The sequence below is a fragment of the Aquarana catesbeiana genome, linkage group LG05 (genome assembly GCF_042186555.1).
Source record: "Aquarana catesbeiana isolate 2022-GZ linkage group LG05, ASM4218655v1, whole genome shotgun sequence".
In the NCBI taxonomy this organism is placed as follows: Eukaryota; Metazoa; Chordata; class Amphibia; order Anura; family Ranidae; genus Aquarana; species Aquarana catesbeiana.
Genome location: NC_133328.1, coordinates 302229283 through 302247742, shown reverse-complemented (window position 1 = coordinate 302247742; position 18460 = coordinate 302229283). Strand labels below are relative to the sequence as shown.

The 18460-nt window shown below is 43.7% G+C and overlaps 1 protein-coding gene across 1 annotated transcript in view; it reads right to left on the bottom strand.

Moving 5' to 3' along the window:
* Nucleotides 1-16603: 16603 nt before the first annotated feature.
* The window catches only part of LOC141144794 (dynein axonemal heavy chain 5-like), a 454887-nt gene continuing 453030 nt past the window's right edge, over nt 16604-18460 (bottom strand). The window contains exon 77 of the mRNA XM_073630823.1: nt 16604-17261. Within this exon, the coding sequence (XP_073486924.1) occupies nt 17043-17261 (219 nt within the window). The 3' untranslated portion in view covers nt 16604-17042. The remainder of the gene's footprint in view (nt 17262-18460) is intronic.

The following is an 18460-nucleotide window of genomic DNA, read 5'->3' as shown; positions in this document are numbered from 1 at the left end:
GTAACCCCTAAGTGAAAATGTCCAAATTGTACACAAATAGCCATTTTACCTCCCCGTTGTCATGTGACTCATTAGTGTTACAAGGTCTCAGGTGTGAATGGGGAGCAGGTGTGTTAAATTTGGAGTTATCGCTCTCATTCTCTCATACTGGTCACTGGAAGTTCAAAATGGCTTCTTATGGCAAACAACTCTCTGAGGATCTGAAAAAAAGAATTGTTGCTTTACATAAAGATGGCCTAGGCTATAAGAAGATTGCCAAGACCCTGAAACTGAGCTGCAGCACGGTGGTCAAGACCATATAGTGGTTTAACAGGACAGGTTCCACTCAGAACAGGCCTTGCCCTGGTTGACCAAAGAAGTTGAGTGCACATGCTCAGCGTCATATCCAGAGGTTGTCTTTGGGAAATAGACGTATGAGTGCTGCCAGCATTGCTGCAGAGGTTGAAGGGGTGGGGGGTCAGCCTGTCAGTGCTCAGACCATATGCCGCACACTGCATTAAATTGGTCTGCATGGCTGTCGTCGCAGAAGGAAACCTCTTTTAAAGATGATGCACAAGAAAGCCCGCAAACAGTTTGCTAAAGACAAGCAGACTAAGGACATGGATTACTGGAACCATGTCCTGTGGTCTGATGAGACCAAGATAAACTTATTTGGTTCAGATGGTGTCAAGCGTGTGTGGCGGCAACCAGGTGAGGAGTACAAAGACAACAAATACAAGTGTGTCTTACCTACAGTCAAGCATGGTGGTGGGAGTGTCATGGTCTGGGGCTGCATGAGTGCTACTGACACTGGGGAGCTACAGTTCCTTGAGGGAACCATGAATGCCAACATGTACTGTGACATACTGAATCAAAGCATGATCCCTCTCTTTAGAGACTGGGCCGCAGGGCAGTATTCCAACACAGACCTCCAGGCTGCATGCTTGGATAAGAGTCTGGTATGGATTTTGGGGGGAACCCATGCCAATTTTAATTAATTAATTTTAGCGTAGAGTTCCCCTTAAAACCCATACCAGACCCAATCGGCCTGGTATGGACTGGGGGAACCACACACCATTTTTTCATTGCTTTTTTATCTATATTGCCGGAAGCCGGCAATAGATTATAGCCGTGAGCAGGGCCGTCTTTAATTTTGATTGGGCCCTGGGCAAACATTTTCTTGGGGCCCCCCCTCCATTCTGAGACATACAAAAAATAGCAGGTAGATTCAAAATCAGTTTACTGCAGCAGATCTCGCAGCGATTGCAATTGTTTGCCAGAGGTTACAGCCTATCATTACTGCTCAATGGCTGGTTTCTAGAGGTTACAACACATAATTTCTGCTTGCCGATTGGTTGCTAGAGGTTACTGTACATTATTAGCGCTCACTAATTGGTTGCTAGGGGTTACAGCACATCATTAGCACTTACTGATTGGTTGCTAGAGATTAAAGCAGATCACTACTGTTTGCTGAGCAAGTAAAGGGGCACATTAATACACATACTACAGGAGAGGTTCAGAGACTGCGGAAATACTGCAGGAGATTACAAGAGACTGCGGACATACTGCAGGAGACAATCAGAGACTGCGGACATACTGCAGGAGACAATCAGAGACTGCGGACATACTGCAGGAGACAATCAGAGACTGCGGACATACTGCAGGAGACAATCAGAGACTGCGGACATACTGTAGGAGACAATCAGAGACTGTGGACATACTGCAGGAGACAATCAGAGACTGCGGACATACTGTAGGAGACAATCAGAGAATGCGGACATACTGCAGGAGACAATCAGAGACTGCGGACATACTGCAGGAGACAATCAGAGACTGCGGACATACTGTAGGAGACAGAGACTGCGGACATACTATAGGAGACAATCAGAGACTGCGGACATACTGCAGGAGATTACCAGAGACTGCGGACATACTGCAGGAGATTACCAGAGACTGCGGACATACTGCAGGAGACAATCAGAAACTGCGGACATACTGCAGGAGACAATCAGAGACTGCGGACATACTGCAGGAGATTACCAGAGACTGCAGACATACTGCAGGAGATTACCAGAGACTGCGGACATACTGCAGGAGATTACCAGAGACTGCGGACATACTGCAGGAGACAATCAGAGACTGCGGACATACTGCAGGAGACAATCAGAGACTGCGAAAATACTGCAGGAGACAATCAGAGACTGCGGACATACTGCAGGAGATTACCAGAGACTGCGGACATACTGCAGGAGATTACCAGAGACTGCGGACATACTGCAGGAGACAATCAGAAACTGCGGACATACTGTAGGAGACAATCAGAGACTGCGGACATACTGCAGGAGATTACCAGAGACTGCGGACATACTGCAGGAGATTACCAGAGACTGCGGACATACTGCAGGAGATTACCAGAGACTGCGGACATACTGCAGGAGACAATCAGAGACTGCGGACATACTGCAGGAGACAATCAGAGACTGCGGACATACTGCAGGAGACAATCAGAGACTGCGGACATACTGCAGGAGATTACCAGAGACTGCGGACATACTGCAGGAGATTACCAGAGACTGCGGACATACTGCAGGAGACAGTCAGAGACTGCGGACATACTGCAGGAGACAATCAGAGACTGCGGACATACTGTAGGAGACAATACGAGACTGCGGACATACTGCAGGAGATTACCAGAGACTGCAGACATTATACAGGGGATGGTCAGAGAACTTTCAGCAATGCACAGCTTTACAGTTAAATAACACAGCTCAGGGTTTAAACATTCAGGCATTTTATGGTTAATGGGATATTAATATACCGTATAATCCGAAAAAAAAACGGCTGACAGCAAGAAAGATCCTTTAGGGATGGATGGGGATGGATGGAGTGGGGAGGAATAAAATGGGCTACCTACTGCTGGTTAATAAACCCTAATTCTATGGCTATAGAGAAATTGTTAGCCTGATTGTTTAAATGGGAGCAGTAGAAGTCCACAAAATGGTAACCAGACCAGTAGAGTGATATTAGATGAATACAGTTGTTAAGTGGCAGAGTTCAGTTTATAGTGACGATCCACATAGATGGTTTTGGCAAGAGTCACTTACAATAAAGTGGTAAATATGAAGTGAACACGTTAATTAATGAAGGTAAGGAACGTTACCGTTTGTTGCTCTGCTTCATTGGAGGTTAATCCTATGGGCTTTGGTCAGAGTTGATAGTGCGTAATAATATCCTCTTCATAACGGGAGGACCGGTGTTGGTGGTGAGTACGGCTCCAAGTCCAGCGTCAATGGCTGGAGGGATAGTGGGAGATACAAAAAGTGCACCGCATGCTCAACCTCCTCCTTAATCCGGTGCCATGACGTCCGCCCGCTGACATACAGTAAGTCGCCCGGCTTCAAGTGTTTCCCATATGGGGCGTAGATCCACAGCAAGTAGGAGGGAGTACTCAGTCCTTTCGAATGCCGGATCGGGCAGATGGATTAGGCTGGCTCAGATCACCTAACACCGGCGACTACCTCCTCGTAGTTCCTCTCATCCAAAGCACGGCGCCCGTGATGGATCAGCGTTTTTTGATAATATATATTAAATATTGTTGCCACAGTAACCCCTTACCCGGACACTAGAACCGGGTGCTCCCCTTCTTGTTTATGTTGATTATGGTTACAGCAACAGTCCAATATTACCAGTTGGTCACTTAATTATCTGACCACTCTTAGGTGTCACTTGTTCCAACTTTCCCTTCCCTTTAGTTTAGTTCCTCATACTTACTATCAATTATATTTTGTTTTTTTTGCACTTTCAGGCTGCTAGCAGAATGCAACAAGAGAAATCCTCCAGACTATTGGAGTATTCCCTAAGAAGAAACTGTGAAACTGAATCGTTATTTTTTTTTAACAAATATTAAATGCTTTATAATAATAAATATGTTAATGTATCTTGTATTTGTGTATTGAGATCTAAAATCACACTATCTTAATTAGATGTAGTTAATACATTCTTTGTATACCCTCTACTGAAGGTGGTAAGGAGATAGGAACAATATAAATGATCCATCAGACCACATGGAGAGAAATAGTTGGGTGGAGCCAGAGAGGAAGAGACTGAAAAAAGCTGAAATAATTTTCTTCTTCAGAAAAAAACTTTTTGAAATATATACGTCCCAAGGCAGAGACACATGCAGGTGCATTGCTAGGTCTACAAAAGATCTGGGGCTAGAGCCCATAGCAGTGAAGTAAAGAAAGTCTTACGCTTGGGCGGGCATACACATGTATATAATATACATGTGTGCGTGTATATATATATATATATATATATATATATATATATATAAATATCGTTACTTATCTGAGTATGGATTCCATGGTTTGTTATTATTGATACATATATATATATATATATATATATATATATATATATATATATATATATATATATATATATAATTAAACAATATTTACACAATATATATTACTCCAGATTTTTTATTTTCTACTAATGAGATCTGTACCCACATATGTGACTGAGGAATATAGAAACCCAACTGTTGGCCACCTTTACCATATATAAGAGAGACCCCCCCACTTACATCAGGGTCCCCAGAGAGCCTCCCCCTTACATCAGGGTCCCCAGAGGGCCTTCCCCTTACATCAGGGTCCAGAGAGAGCCTCCCTTCTTACACCAGGGTCCCCAGAGAGCCCCTCATTACAACAGGGTCCCGAGAGAGCCCCCCTCAACCATCAGGGCCCCCAGAGAGCCCCCCTTCTTACATCAGGTTCCCCAGAGAGCCCCTTCCTTACATCAGGGTCCCCAGAGAGCCCCTCATTTCATTACATCAGGGTCCCTAGAGAGCCCCTTCTTTACACCAGGGTCCTCAGAGAGCCTCCCTCTTACATCAGGGTCCCCAGAGAGCCCCTCCTTAAGCCAGGGTCCCCAGAGAGCCTCCCCTTACATCAGGATCCCCAAAGAGCCCCCCCCTTACCTCAGGGTCCCAAGAGAGCCCCCCCTTATGTCATGATCCCCAGTGCTGCTCCTCCTCTAGCATTAAATATAGGCCTCCTAAAGTTTCTTACCTTCTTTAAATTCACAACGTGTGAAGGGGAGATGGGGCACTGGCTGCAGCCAGGTCTAAATGAGAAGGTTCCACACTGGGAGGGAGCGGAGTTAGACAAACTGTGGTTGGTTGGTTGCAGGGCCGTCTTTAATTTTGATTGGGCCCTGGGCAAACATTTTCTTGGGCCCCCCTCCATTCTGAGACATACAAAAAATAGCAGGTAGACTCAAAATCAGTTTACTGCAGCAGATCTCGCAGCGATTGCAATTGTTTGCCAGAGGTTACAGCCTATCATTACTGCTCAATGGCTGGTTTCTAGAGGTTACAACACATAATTTCTGCTTGCCGATTGGTTGCTAGAGGTTACTGTACATTATTAGCGCTCACTAATTGGTTGCTAGGGGTTACAGCACATCATTAGCACTTACTGATTGGTTGCTAGAGATTAAAGCAGATCACTACTGTTTGCTGAGCAAGTAAAGGGGCACATTAATACACATACAACAGGAGAGGTTCAGAGACTGCGGAAATACTGCAGGAGACAATCAGAGACTGCGGACATACTGCAGGAGACAATCAGAGACTGCGGACATACTGCAGGAGACAATCAGAGACTGCGGACATACTGCAGGAGACAATCAGAGACTGCGGACATACTGTAGGAGACAATCAGAGACTGCGGACATACTGCAGGAGACAATCAGAGACTGCGGACATACTGCAGGAGACAATCAGAGACTGCGGACATACTGCAGGAGACAATCAGAGACTGCGGACATACTGCAGGAGACAATCAGAGACTGCGGACATACTGCAGGAGACAATCAGAGACTGCGGACATACTGCAGGAGATTACCAGAGACTGCGGACATACTGCAGGAGATTACCAGAGACTGCGGACATACTGCAGGAGACAATCAGAAACTGCGGACATACTGTAGGAGACAATCAGAGACTGCGGACATACTGCAGGAGATTACCAGAGACTGCGGACATACTGCAGGAGATTACCAGAGACTGCGGACATACTGCAGGAGATTACCAGAGACTGTGGACATACTGCAGGAGACAATCAGAGACTGCGGACATACTGCAGGAGACAATCAGAGACTGCAGACATACTGCAGGAGACAATCAGAGACTGCGGACATACTGCAGGAGACAATCAGAGACTGCGGACATACTGCAGGAGACAATCAGAGACTGCGGACATACTGCAGGAGATTACCAGAGACTGCGGACATACTGCAGGAGATTACCAGAGACTGCGGACATACTGCAGGAGACAATCAGAGACTGCGGACATACTGCAGGAGACAATCAGAGACTGCGGACATACTGCAGGAGACAATCAGAGACTGCGGACATACTGCAGGAGACAATCAGAGACTGCGGACATACTGCAGGAGACAATCAGAGACTGCGGACATACTGTAGGAGACAATCAGAGACTGCGGACATACTGCAGGAGATTACCAGAGACTGCAGACATTATACAGGGGATGGTCAGAGAACTTTCAGCAATGCACAGCTTTACAGTTAAATAACACAGCTCAGGGTTTAAACATTCAGGCATTTTATGGTTGTAAGGACATACCTGGCCAGCCAAACACTACATACATTCAGGACTGTGGGCGGGGCTTCCACTCTCTGCTCTCACTAAAGCAGCTGGGAGCTCCACTGATGCTTTGTTGGGGGGCCCACATCACCCGTGAATGGTCGCCCCGATGACAGCTTTGCAGAGCGCACAGAGGACATGGGAAGATGTATTCCGTGCTAGCCAGCTGAGAGGGGCGGGGCCGGGAGCTCCACTGACCCACGTGCAGCCTGTGTACTGGGAATAGAGCGCCTGTAGTGAGAGCCAGTGATCGGAGTGGGAGTGTCATTGGAGCTCCCGGCCCCGCCCCCGGACCTCTGTATTCACCAGCCAGTATAGAGGGGGTGGGGCCGGAAGCTCCACTGACACTCCCACTCCGATCACTGGCTCTCACTACAGAAGCTCTTTTCCGAGTACACAGGCTGCACGTGGGCGGGGTCAGAGCGTCAGTGGAGCTCCCGGCCCCGCCCCTCTCAGCTGGCTAGCGAGGAATACATCCTCCCGTGTCCTCTGTGCGCTCTGCAAAGCTGTGATCGGGGCCCCAATTCACGGCTAGCGCGGGCCCCCAACAAAGATTGGGCCCAGGGCAAGTGCCCCGTTTGCCCTGCGCTAAAGACGGCCCTGGCCGTGAGCAAGTTTGAATTACATTTTTTCCTTTAGAAATGTCATTATTGCTGCAGCACTGTTCTACCCATCTCACAGATGCGCCACTTTACAGACAGACTAAGGGGACCCCCCAAGCATGATATTTAAAGGAATATTTTATTTTTATTTTTTCACTTTAAGTATTATTAAAATGACTGCTCCTGAAAAAATAGTGGTTTTAAAAACTTTTTTTTTGCATTGATACATGTCCCCTGGGGCAGTACCCGAATCCCCATACACTTTTTATGGCAATAACTTGCATATAAGCCTTTAAAATGAGAACTTTTGATTTTTCATGTTCATGTCCCATGGACTTTAATAGGGTTCGCATGTTCGCTAGAACTTTTTGCCTGTTCGGCCGATCCCTAGGTTTCACCCCATAAAAGGCCTAATCATGGAATTGGTCATGATTATTTTTATTATATTAACCCCTCCCGGACCAGTGCACGACGATATGCGTTGACACAGTGGCACGGGTGGGCAAAAGGGCGTACCCGTACATCCCTCCGTGTTAGTCACCTAGCCGCCGGTGGCCCACGATTGGGCAAGGCATTTTCCTGTTCTGCCTAGTGACATGACAGAGATCCACTGCTCCCTGTCATCGGGAGCAGTGATCTCTGTCATGTCCTAGGTAGCCCACATCCCCCCTACAGTTAAAACATGCTAAAGGAACAAAGTTAACCCTTTGATCGCCTCCTAGTGTTTAACCCCTTCCCTGCCAGTAACATTTATACAGTAATCAGTGGCTTTTTTAAGCTCTCATCGCTGTATAAATATCACTGGTCCCAAAATAGTGGCAAAAGTGTCCATCTGTCTGCCGCAATATCGCAGTCCTGATAAAAATTGCTGATCACCGCCATTAGTAGTAAAAAAAAAAAAATAATAAATAAAAATGCAATAAATCTATCCCATATTTTGTAGACGCTATAACTTTTGCACAAACCAATCAATATACGCTTATTGCGATTTTTTTTTTTTTTTTACCAAAAATATGTAGTAGAATATATAGCGGCCTAAACTGAGGAATAAATTAGTTTTTTATATATTTTTTGGGAAAATTTATTATAGCAAAAAAAAGTGAAAAAGATTGCTTTTTTTCCAAAACTGTCGGCCTTTTTTTTGTTTATAGCGCAAAAAATAAAAATCGCAGAGGCGATCAAATGCCACCAAAAGAAAGCTCTAGTTGTAGGAAAAAAAGGACATCAATTTTGTTTGGATACAGTGTCCCACGACCGTGCAATTGTCAGTTAAAGCAGCGCAGTGCCATATCGCAAAAAAATGCTCTGGTCATTAAGGGGGCAAATTCTGGGGCTGAAAAAGTTAAAGCTGGTTTTATATTGGTGATGGCATCAGTTTGCAGCCTGTTCATTTCTTTTCAATTAGTTTTTATTGAAAATTCAACAGTAAAATAATACATAGTACATCTGACAGTTATACAATACTGCTGAGGTTGCACCTCTTCATCAACAGGGAATCCAGTACCAAATCATAGTTACATAGTTACATAGTATGTGAGGTTGAAAAAAGACACAAGTCCATCAAGTCCAACCTCTGTGTGTGATTATGTGTCAGTATTACATTCTATATCCCTGTATGTTGCGGTCATTCAGGTGATTATCTAATAGTTTCTTGAAGCTATCAATGCTCCCCGCTGAGACCACTGCCTGTGGAAGCGAATTCCACATCCTTGCCGCTCTTACAGTAAAGAACCCTCTACGTAGTTTAAGGTTAAACCTCTTTTCTTCTAATTGTAATGAGTGGCCACGAGTCTTATTAAACTCTCTTCTGCGAAAAAGTTTTATCCCTATTGTGGGGTCACCAGTACAGTATTTGTAAATTGAAATCATATCCCCTCTCAAGCGTCTCTTCTCCAGAGAGAATAAGTTCAGCGCTTGCAACCTTTCCTCATAACTAAGATCCTGCAGACCCTTTATTAGCTTTGTTGCCCTTCTTTGTACTTGCTCCATTTCCAGTACATCCTTCCTGAGGACTGGTGCCCAGAACTGGACAGCATACTCCAGGTGCGGCCGGACCAGAGCCTTGTAGAGTGGGAGAATTATCGTTTTATCTCTTGCGTTGATCCCCCTTTTAATGCATGCCAATATTCTGTTTATTTTATTAGCAGCAGCTTGGCATTGCATGCCATTGCTGAGCCTATCATCTACTAGGACCCCCAGGTTCTTTTCCATCCTAGATTCCCCCAGAGGTTCTCCCCCCAGTGTATAGATTGCATTCATATTTTTGCCGCCCAAATGCATAATTTAACATTTTTCTACATTGAACCTCATTTGCCATGTAGTCGCCCACCCCATTAATTTGTTCAGGTCTTTTTGCAAGGTTTCCACATCCTGCGGAGAAGTTATTGCCCTGCTTAGCTTAGTATCGTCTGCAAATACAGAGATTGAACTGTTTATCCCATCCTCCAGGTCGTTTATAAACAAATTAAATAGGATTGGTCCAGCACAGAACCCTGGGGAACCCCACTACCCACCCCTGACCATTCTGAGTACTCCCCATTTATCACCACCATCTGAACTCGCCCTTGTAGCCAGTTTTCAATCCATGTACTCACTCTATGGTCCATGCCAACGGACCTTATTTTGTACAGTAAACGTTTATGGGGAACTGTGTCAAATGCTTTTGCAAAATCCAGATACACCACGTCTACGGGCCTTCCTTTATCTAGATGGCAACTCACCTCTTCAAAGAAGGTAATAGATTGGTTTGGCAAGAACAATTCTTCATGAATCCATGCTAATTACTGCTAACGATATCGTTCTTATTACTAAAATCTTGTATATAGTCCCTTATCATCCCCTCCAAGAGTTTACATACTATTGATGCTAGGCTAACTGGTCTGTAATTCCCAGGGATGTATTTTGGGCCCTTTTTAAATATTGGTGCTACATTGGCTTTTCTCCAATCAGCTGGTACCATTCCAGTCAATAGACTGTCTGTAAAAAGTAGGAACAACGGTCTGGCAATCACTTGACTGAGTTCCCCAAGTACCCTCGGGTGCAAGCCATCCGGTCCCGGTGATTTATTAATGTTAAGTTTCTCAAGTCTAATTTTAATTCTGTCCTCTGTTAACCATGGAGGTGCTTCCTGTGTTGTGTCATGAGGATAAACACTGCAGTTTTGGTTACTGAAGCCCCCCGATTCACTCGTGAAGACTGAGGATAAGAATAAATTCAATACCTTCGCCATCTCCCCATCCTTTGTAACCAGATGTCCTTCCTCATTCTTTATGGGGCCGATATGGTCTGTCCTCCCTTTTTTACTGTTTACATACATAAAGAATTTCTTGGGATTTTTTTAGCTCTCCTCCGCTATGTGTCTTTCATGTTCTATCTTAGCCATCCTAATTGCACCCTTACATTTCTTGTTGCATTCTTTATAAAGTCTGAATGCTGAGGATGATCCCTCAACCTTGTATTTTTTGAAGGCCTTCTCCTTTGCTTTTATATGCATTTTTACATTGGAGTTAAGCCATTCAGGATTTTTGTTCGCTCTTTTAAATTTATTACCCAATGGGATACATTGGCTAATGCCCTTATTTAATATGCTCTTAAAGCAAACCCATCTCTCCTCCGTATTCTTTGTTCCTAATATTTTATCCCAATTTATGCCTTTTAGCAAGGTTTGTAGTTTAGGGAAGTTGGCAAATTCAGTGTCTTTGTGTTCCCTTTATGTTTCCTATTTGTGTGATTTATACTGAAACTAATTGACCTGTGATCGCTGTTACCTAAATTGCCCCGTATTTCCACATCCGTGATCAGGTCAGTATTGTTGGTAATCAGTAGATCCAGTAATGTTTTATTTCTAGTTGGTGCGTCTACCATCTGACCCATAAAATTGTCCTGCAAGACATTAAGGAACTGGCGAGCCTTAAATGAATGCGCGGTTCCCTCCGCCCAGTCTATGTCTGGATAATTAAAATCCCCAATTATGATAACACTTCCCATCCTTGCTGCTAATCCAATTTGTGATAGGAGATCCGTCTCCACTTCCTCCCTCAGGTTAGGGGGCCTATAGCATACTCCCAGTATTATTTTCCCCTTAGCTTCATCCCTTTGGAGCTCTACCCATAAGGATTTCACCTCCTCTCTAGCTCCCTCAGTGATGTCATCTCTCACATTCGCTTGATATATAGGCATACCCCTCCCCCTTTTTTACCCTCTCTATCCTTGCGGTATAGGGTATACGCACAGTCCCGCCATTGGACCTGTGTTATGTCCATCATAGGGCGGGACTGGGCATGACTGTGAGTGGAGCCGAGAAGAGCCGAGTACACTCGGCTATGTGTATCTCGGCTCCACCCAGTCCCTGCGATCTCAGCGGCGTTCGCTCTGCTCTGCCGAGTCCCTGCGATCTCGGCAGCACCATATTTAAATCTGGACAAGGCTGCAATGGACACTGGGGGCAAGGCTGCACTGACAAGGCTGCAATGGACACTGGGGCAAGGCTGCACTGGGGCAAGGCTGCACTGACAAGCCTGCACTGACAAGGCTGCAATGGACACTGGGGCAAGGCTGCAATAACAAGGCTGCAATGACACTGACAAGGCTGCAGATGGACACTGATAAGGCTGCATTGATGGGCATTTAAATGTAAGTTTTTTTTCCTTAAACTTCCCTCCTAAAAGTTTTTTTCCTTTTAATAAATATGGTATATCTAAGCACCCATTCTTTGGGACATTTGCACAAGATTTTGTTTATTCATATTGACATCAATGATCTTTGTTGTAAGGGCTACTTCTGCCTTATTTAGGCATTATCTTTAACTGATTTGTGTCAGTGTGTCTCCAACATAGCAGTATCTATAACACAACAGTGCTTTAACTCTTTTGCTGTCAGGTCCGTACAAGGGACCTGCTTAACCACTTACCAACCGGCTCCTGTACATATACGTCGGCACTTTGAAGATGGATATCTCGGTAACGGCAGCAGCTGCTGCCACATCTGAGGTATCGATCTTTACAGGAGCCGGTTCTGTGTATGATAATGGTGGTCTCTGCGGCGGGTTCGCTGCGAGATCACCGTTATCGGCAGCGGGAGAGGTGCCACCCTCCTCCCGCCGCTCTCCCGCGCCCTCCGCCGCTTACTGGAGCCATCGGTAGCGGCGGAGGAGATCGGGACCTGTCACTGCTGAGGTAAGGAGACGAGTGAGGCTAAGATGGCCGCCACCCGTCTCCATACCATAGGAGGGCGGAAGCGACGTCATGACGTCAGCTCCGCCCATATGTCTTAAAGGCATATTTTTTTTTTTGTCATTTTTTCAAATGACTTTTTTTTTTTTTTTTTTTTTTTTGCATTTTAGTCCAAATATGCAATCTGAGGACTTTTTGACCCCAGATCTCATATTTAAGAGGACCTGTCATGCTTTTTTCTATTACAAGGGATGTTTACATTCCTTGTAATAGGAATAAAAGTGATCCAATTTTTTTTTTAAACAGTGCAAAAATAAATATAATAAAGTAAAATTAATAAGAAAATAAAAAAAATTTTTTTTAAAGTGCCCTGTCCCGACGAGCTCGCGCGCAGAAGCGAACGCATACGTGAGTAGCGCCCGCATATGAAAACGGTGATCAGACCACACATGTGAGGTATCGCCACGACCGGTAGAGTGAGAGCAATAATTCTAGCCCTAGACCTCCACTATAGCGCAAAACATGCAACCTGTAGAATTTTTTAAACGTCGCCTATGGAGATTTTTAAGGGTAAAAGTTTGACGCCATTCCACGAGCGGGCGCAATTTTGAAGCGTGACATGTTGGGTATGAATTTACTTGGCGTAACATTATATTTCACAATATAAAAAAAAATTGGGCTAACTTTACTGTTGTCTTATTTTTTTATTCAAAAAAGTGAATTTTTCCAAAAAAAGTGCACTTATAAGACCGCTGCACAAATACGGTGTAAAAAAAAGTATTCCATTTTATTCTCTAGGGTGTTAGAAAAAAAAACAATATATAATGTTTGGGGGTTCTAAGTAATTTTCTAGCAAAAAAACCTGTTTTAAACATGTAAACACCTAAAATCCAAAACGAGGCTGGTCCTTAACTGTTCAGCAGACTCTGCTGAACAAATCAGTAGCTCTGACTAGCGGCCGACAATCTGCTGATTAGAGCAATTGACCCAAGATATGACCCCCCCACCTGCTGCTGCAACTGCCTCTACCATTTCTCCCCTCTGCTTCCCCCCCTCCAAATAAACTGCCACGGCTAAATTGCCCCCCCTCTACCACTCAGATTTCCCCCTTCCCAGCAACACAGATCCCCATTGCACTGATCTTCTCCACTCCCCCCAGCACTGATTGTGCTGGAACGGATTCTTTGTGGTTTCTCTGCAGCCACCAGCCACAGAGGAGTGAATTCCACAAATCCACCCCCTCTGTCATTCCACCTCCCCCTGCAGTTATTCCCCCTCACATGATCCCAGGTGCCCCCTCCCTGTAGTGCTGCTGGTCAGCTTTCCCTTCTTCCCTTCCCACTGGCTGCAGCTGCTGCTGGGGCACACAGAAAAGCTGTCTGGATGGAGAGGAGTGTGTGTTTGTGTGGGAAGGGGGGGTTGGTAAATATGGGTTTACCAACCCCCTTCCTTTCCTTGAATGAAGCGCTCCTGTGCCCATTCATCACTGAAGTATAGTAAATAGCATTTACTATGCTTCAGTTTTGAGAATGAATTGTATTTATTCATGTACAGTGCAGCTGAGCCTGCAGAGAAGGAAAATGCACGGGACACCTGGGTGGGTAAACACGGCCCTCCACGGGCATACACTTTAGTGTGCCCCATGTGAAGGAGGCCTTAGTAGCAATTTAGCAGGACTTTTTTAAGTTATGTTATGCTTGTGTGGTGTGCACTTATAATGATTTTTGTGTATTTTTAGTGAAAATATCAGCATTTGCTCAGCTATTGGGGGGCCTAAAAATCAGTAGCACTTTTTTTATTATACAGGTCATCTGCTTTCAGAAAATGTATGGTTTGGAGGGTCTTTTACAAACTCTGAAAGCTGTAAGTGAAAAATTGTAAACCTTCAAATTTTTAGAGTAAATTGTCTTTATTTACAGTTTAGTGCACATTTAATTTTCACCATTTCATAAAATGGCGCAATTTATAGTTTACAAATATTTGTTATTTACTAACTCAATACAGTTTTAGATATTATATTTAGTAGGATGTTTTGCCATGTATATATCCACTAATAATGGTTTTAGTGTATTGTTAACGAAAATAGCGAATTGATAAACATTTGTGCAGAAATCACAGGGCCTAAAAAATCAGTAGCACTTTCTTTTTATTCTACTGTTCTATACTTTCAGAAAATGTATGTTTTTGTGGGTCTTTTACAAATTCTGAAAGCTGTGCGTGAAAAATAAAAAACTATGGAAAAATTGCAAAAATGGCCACTTGAGTTTAAAAGTAGAGCACAGGGCCTGACAGTGAAAGGGTTAAAGCTGCAGTATAGCCAAAAATGATTTTTGTACATTTACAGTAAAATAATAAGGGAAATTGAGGAGACGAGGGACGCAGTGCTGGATCAGCCCTCCTCCAAATCAAAAACAGCAGCAGTGTGGGACCTGAATGAAGGACTTAGGTGAGTGTGTCTGGCTTCACAAGTAAGGGAAAAGGTCCCAATAGGATGGGTTAGAGGTTGGTGGGAGGGAGGACTGGTAAAAAAATTATTTTCTGCCCGGAGGCTATAAAACTGATTTATGCACAGTAAAGATAAGTTGCTTTTAATAAACTGTGCGCCACCTCTGGCTGCTGTGGCATTTCTTAAAACTCTTAAAAATTATGTTACCCCAACATTTCATATTCCTGCTATGTGCCTGCTGTATTATGTTCTTGTATGAAAAAGTATCCTGTTCTTTTTGTATTGTTTCCTTGGTGTGAAATCCCTGGTGTTCCTGCCAGTCCAACTGGTTTTCTATTAAAAACTGACTACACTAGGCATGAGAGTACAGTGTGGTCAGTTTTCCGGCTGTGCCCTCCTTCCATTAACAGGCTTTTGCTGACATGCCCCCCCCCCCCGCACAGCCATTCTTCTCAGGGAAGATCAGTGTGCTGTTGATTCCTCCACTAGCCCTTTATGCAAATGAAGAAGGTATGTGATCACTTATAATAAAGGGGGAAAAAAGATATTTATAATGTTTTTTATATGTATAACCAAATGTTTTGTCTTTTGTTTTTATATAAAACTGAATGGGTTGTTTTACAAGATGATGCTTTAATTTTTTTTCAGCCAGCAGTTTCCTATCAGTGCCCAACATTTTGTGCTGAGACTTGTAGCTCACGGATGTAATAGATGTAGTACTGAATGGGTCTCTTGCTCAACACCTTCTACATTGAGCAGAAGCATTGCCTTCTTTTCACTGAATGTAAGTCATTGTGAGAATGAAAGAGGTGCAGATGAACATCACATTCTCCCCCTCCTTCAATCACAGAACACAAGGCATTTTCTGAATGGAGGAGTGGTTGAGTGAGCTACCAATTGTGATTAGTGTACTGCAGCTGGAACTAGAAGTCTTAGTGCCAGACATTTGGCACTCGCAAGAGACTTAGGGATGAATATAAGTAAAAGATTAAACAATTAAACATCTGTTGTGTTGCAGCACAACAGATGAGACTCACACTCATTAGAGGAAACTTGTTTTCACTGTGCATATGCACAAAACTATTTTCTTAACAGCCCTCCCACCCACCTCTAACCCATCCCATTAGGTCCTTTTCCCTTTACCTTGTTATCCAGGTGGGGAAGGAGAGGGGCGCTGATCCAGTGTTGACTGCATGTCCCCCCTAGTCCCCTCCATTGACATCTGTCTTTTTCTTGATCCTGAGAGGACACTGCGACCGTCCATTCAATGAGAAAAGTTCACTTACGTGGATGCCCAAAGATGGATTCAAACCAGCAAATAACACAAGAGGAGAAGGCTCGAGCTGAAGAGTTACATGACCACTGCTACAGGTAAGTAAAAGGGGCTTTTAAATAGGACTTTTTTCCATGTAGCAATTACTTACAGGCTGGTGGGTGGGAGGATTTTATCCCTGAGTTGGGTTTACAGAGGTCAGTCTTTATAACATAATACAAAAACTTCCCAGCACACTTACCGTCTAGCCAGCAAAAAAAAAATGTACCATGACAGTGTGTGTTGCATACCAATGTCTCCAATATGGTGCCTCTAAAATGGCCACTGCTAGCATATACTGCAGCCTGTGAATTATATGCTTATTTCCATTACCCACACCGTTAAAAAACCTACATATTTAATCATGTCCACCTTTAGCAGGGTATGCTCTGCTTTCTCATCACTAAGCATCTCTAACCAGATAAGTTAAATAAAAGTTTATTACATTATTTTGTGTTTAATATAATTTATACAACAGTTCTTTGAGTTCTTATAGAGTACTTATAAAAGTATATTTCAGACAAAATAGATAAATTAAGCACAATGTTTTAACATCTTTGGTCTCTAAAAGCAGAAATACAGAATCAACACATTCAAAGAATTGCAGTTTTGTCATGAACTATGATAAACACAATGTTGTGGGTGTTTTTGAAGCATATTTAATAAGCATAGGAGACAAGTAGGAAAGCTCTACATTTAAATGCCGCGTGGCTGTAGACAGTGGTTCACTAACACTAGTGTTAGGTTGATTTATCGTGTTTAGCACTGATGATGTTGGCTCAGATCAGATCAGTGACACCAGAATTCTAGGTAAGTATACATCATAAAAAAACTTGTTTTCTCATGGTACTTGCTTCTGGTTTACTTGTTATCACACAGTAGAGCAACACCTCTCATTGTCCAATGGTCAGGAACATACACAGTTTTCAGATACAGTGAGAAGATATAGGTGAGATCAGTCCTTCGTGGCTTCTTATAAACCGGGCAAGAGTAGAGATTGGTCAGCTGTTTCTTTGGATCAGCCGGTCCATTAGTGCTCACAGCATAGACGTGAACTACGGGAAGATTAGTAAACAGCACCTGAAAGTAAAACAGACATATCATCATTGTTAGTCCAGCCAAACTTTTTTTTTTTTTTTTATCTTTACTATCCAAAGCTGAACTTCGAGTATTTTAGCTTTTGGTAAACCACTGAAAACCCCGGTTGTATTTCTTTGCAGAGTTCTTTCAGCATAACACTGTTAACTTGCTTACAGGAAGGGAAGGAACATCATCCATTATCCTGCTACTTCTAAGTAACAACCATCGAGGGTGAAAAGGGGGCGTGTACAATGCATTTCAGAGGACCTGAGTATCATATGAAAAAGGAGGCAGGTCCCCTGAAACGCAAGATACATGCCCCCTTTTCACCCTCAATGGTTGCTACTTTGATCCAGTTAGCCTGCAGACGATGCCTGCCCTTTCTGGCGGTCCTGGAGCCCGTGCATGACAGCCGTTTGTGCTGGCCAGCTGTGCTGCTCTTTACCATCTTCACAGTTTTGCAGCCTTTCACCTTATCCACATGTAAGTGTGCTTTTATGCTTTTATTATATGATATATGCCTCATATTGATGTTTGTGCTGTGGCCATTTTTGTTTTCTACATGATTTTGGGGATTCCCAGACCTGATGAGCCCTGCTGCACCACAATCAGAGCTGTCATCCATCCTTCACCACTCACATCCTCTCCTGTGATATATCCCACATTGACTTTCACTAAGGCTTCATGTAGACGGGACGTTTTTACAACCTCTCCTGAGCGATTTAACTTGACAGATAGTAACCCACGTTTAAAACATCCGTTTGCTGCTGGTTGATGTATCCCACCCTGATCCATCCCACTGGAACCAAGACACCAAATTGAGTACTGGACTTGGAGCCTCTCTGTTGCATCTTGAAGTCCCTTCTGACTGTGGTTCCTTATTCCCGGATTTAAGGTTTGATGAACCTGAACTTAGAGTGCAATGAGACTCTTTTTTTCTTGTTATCACCCCACTGAATATGCAATGGTGCATGTAAATCACAAAAGTGGCTAAACAGAATCACAAATATTTTGGCAGGTAAGAGTTGACATGTATGTATTTCATATATGCCCCACATCTATTAGTAGATTTTGTTATCATCAGGATAAATGTACAATTCACTTTAGGCTTGTTTACAATTGCAAGCCTGCTTTGCATTTGTATTTCTTTATTCCTTTACAAAAAAGCAGATACTGTATAATATAGGAGTTAAAGTGGA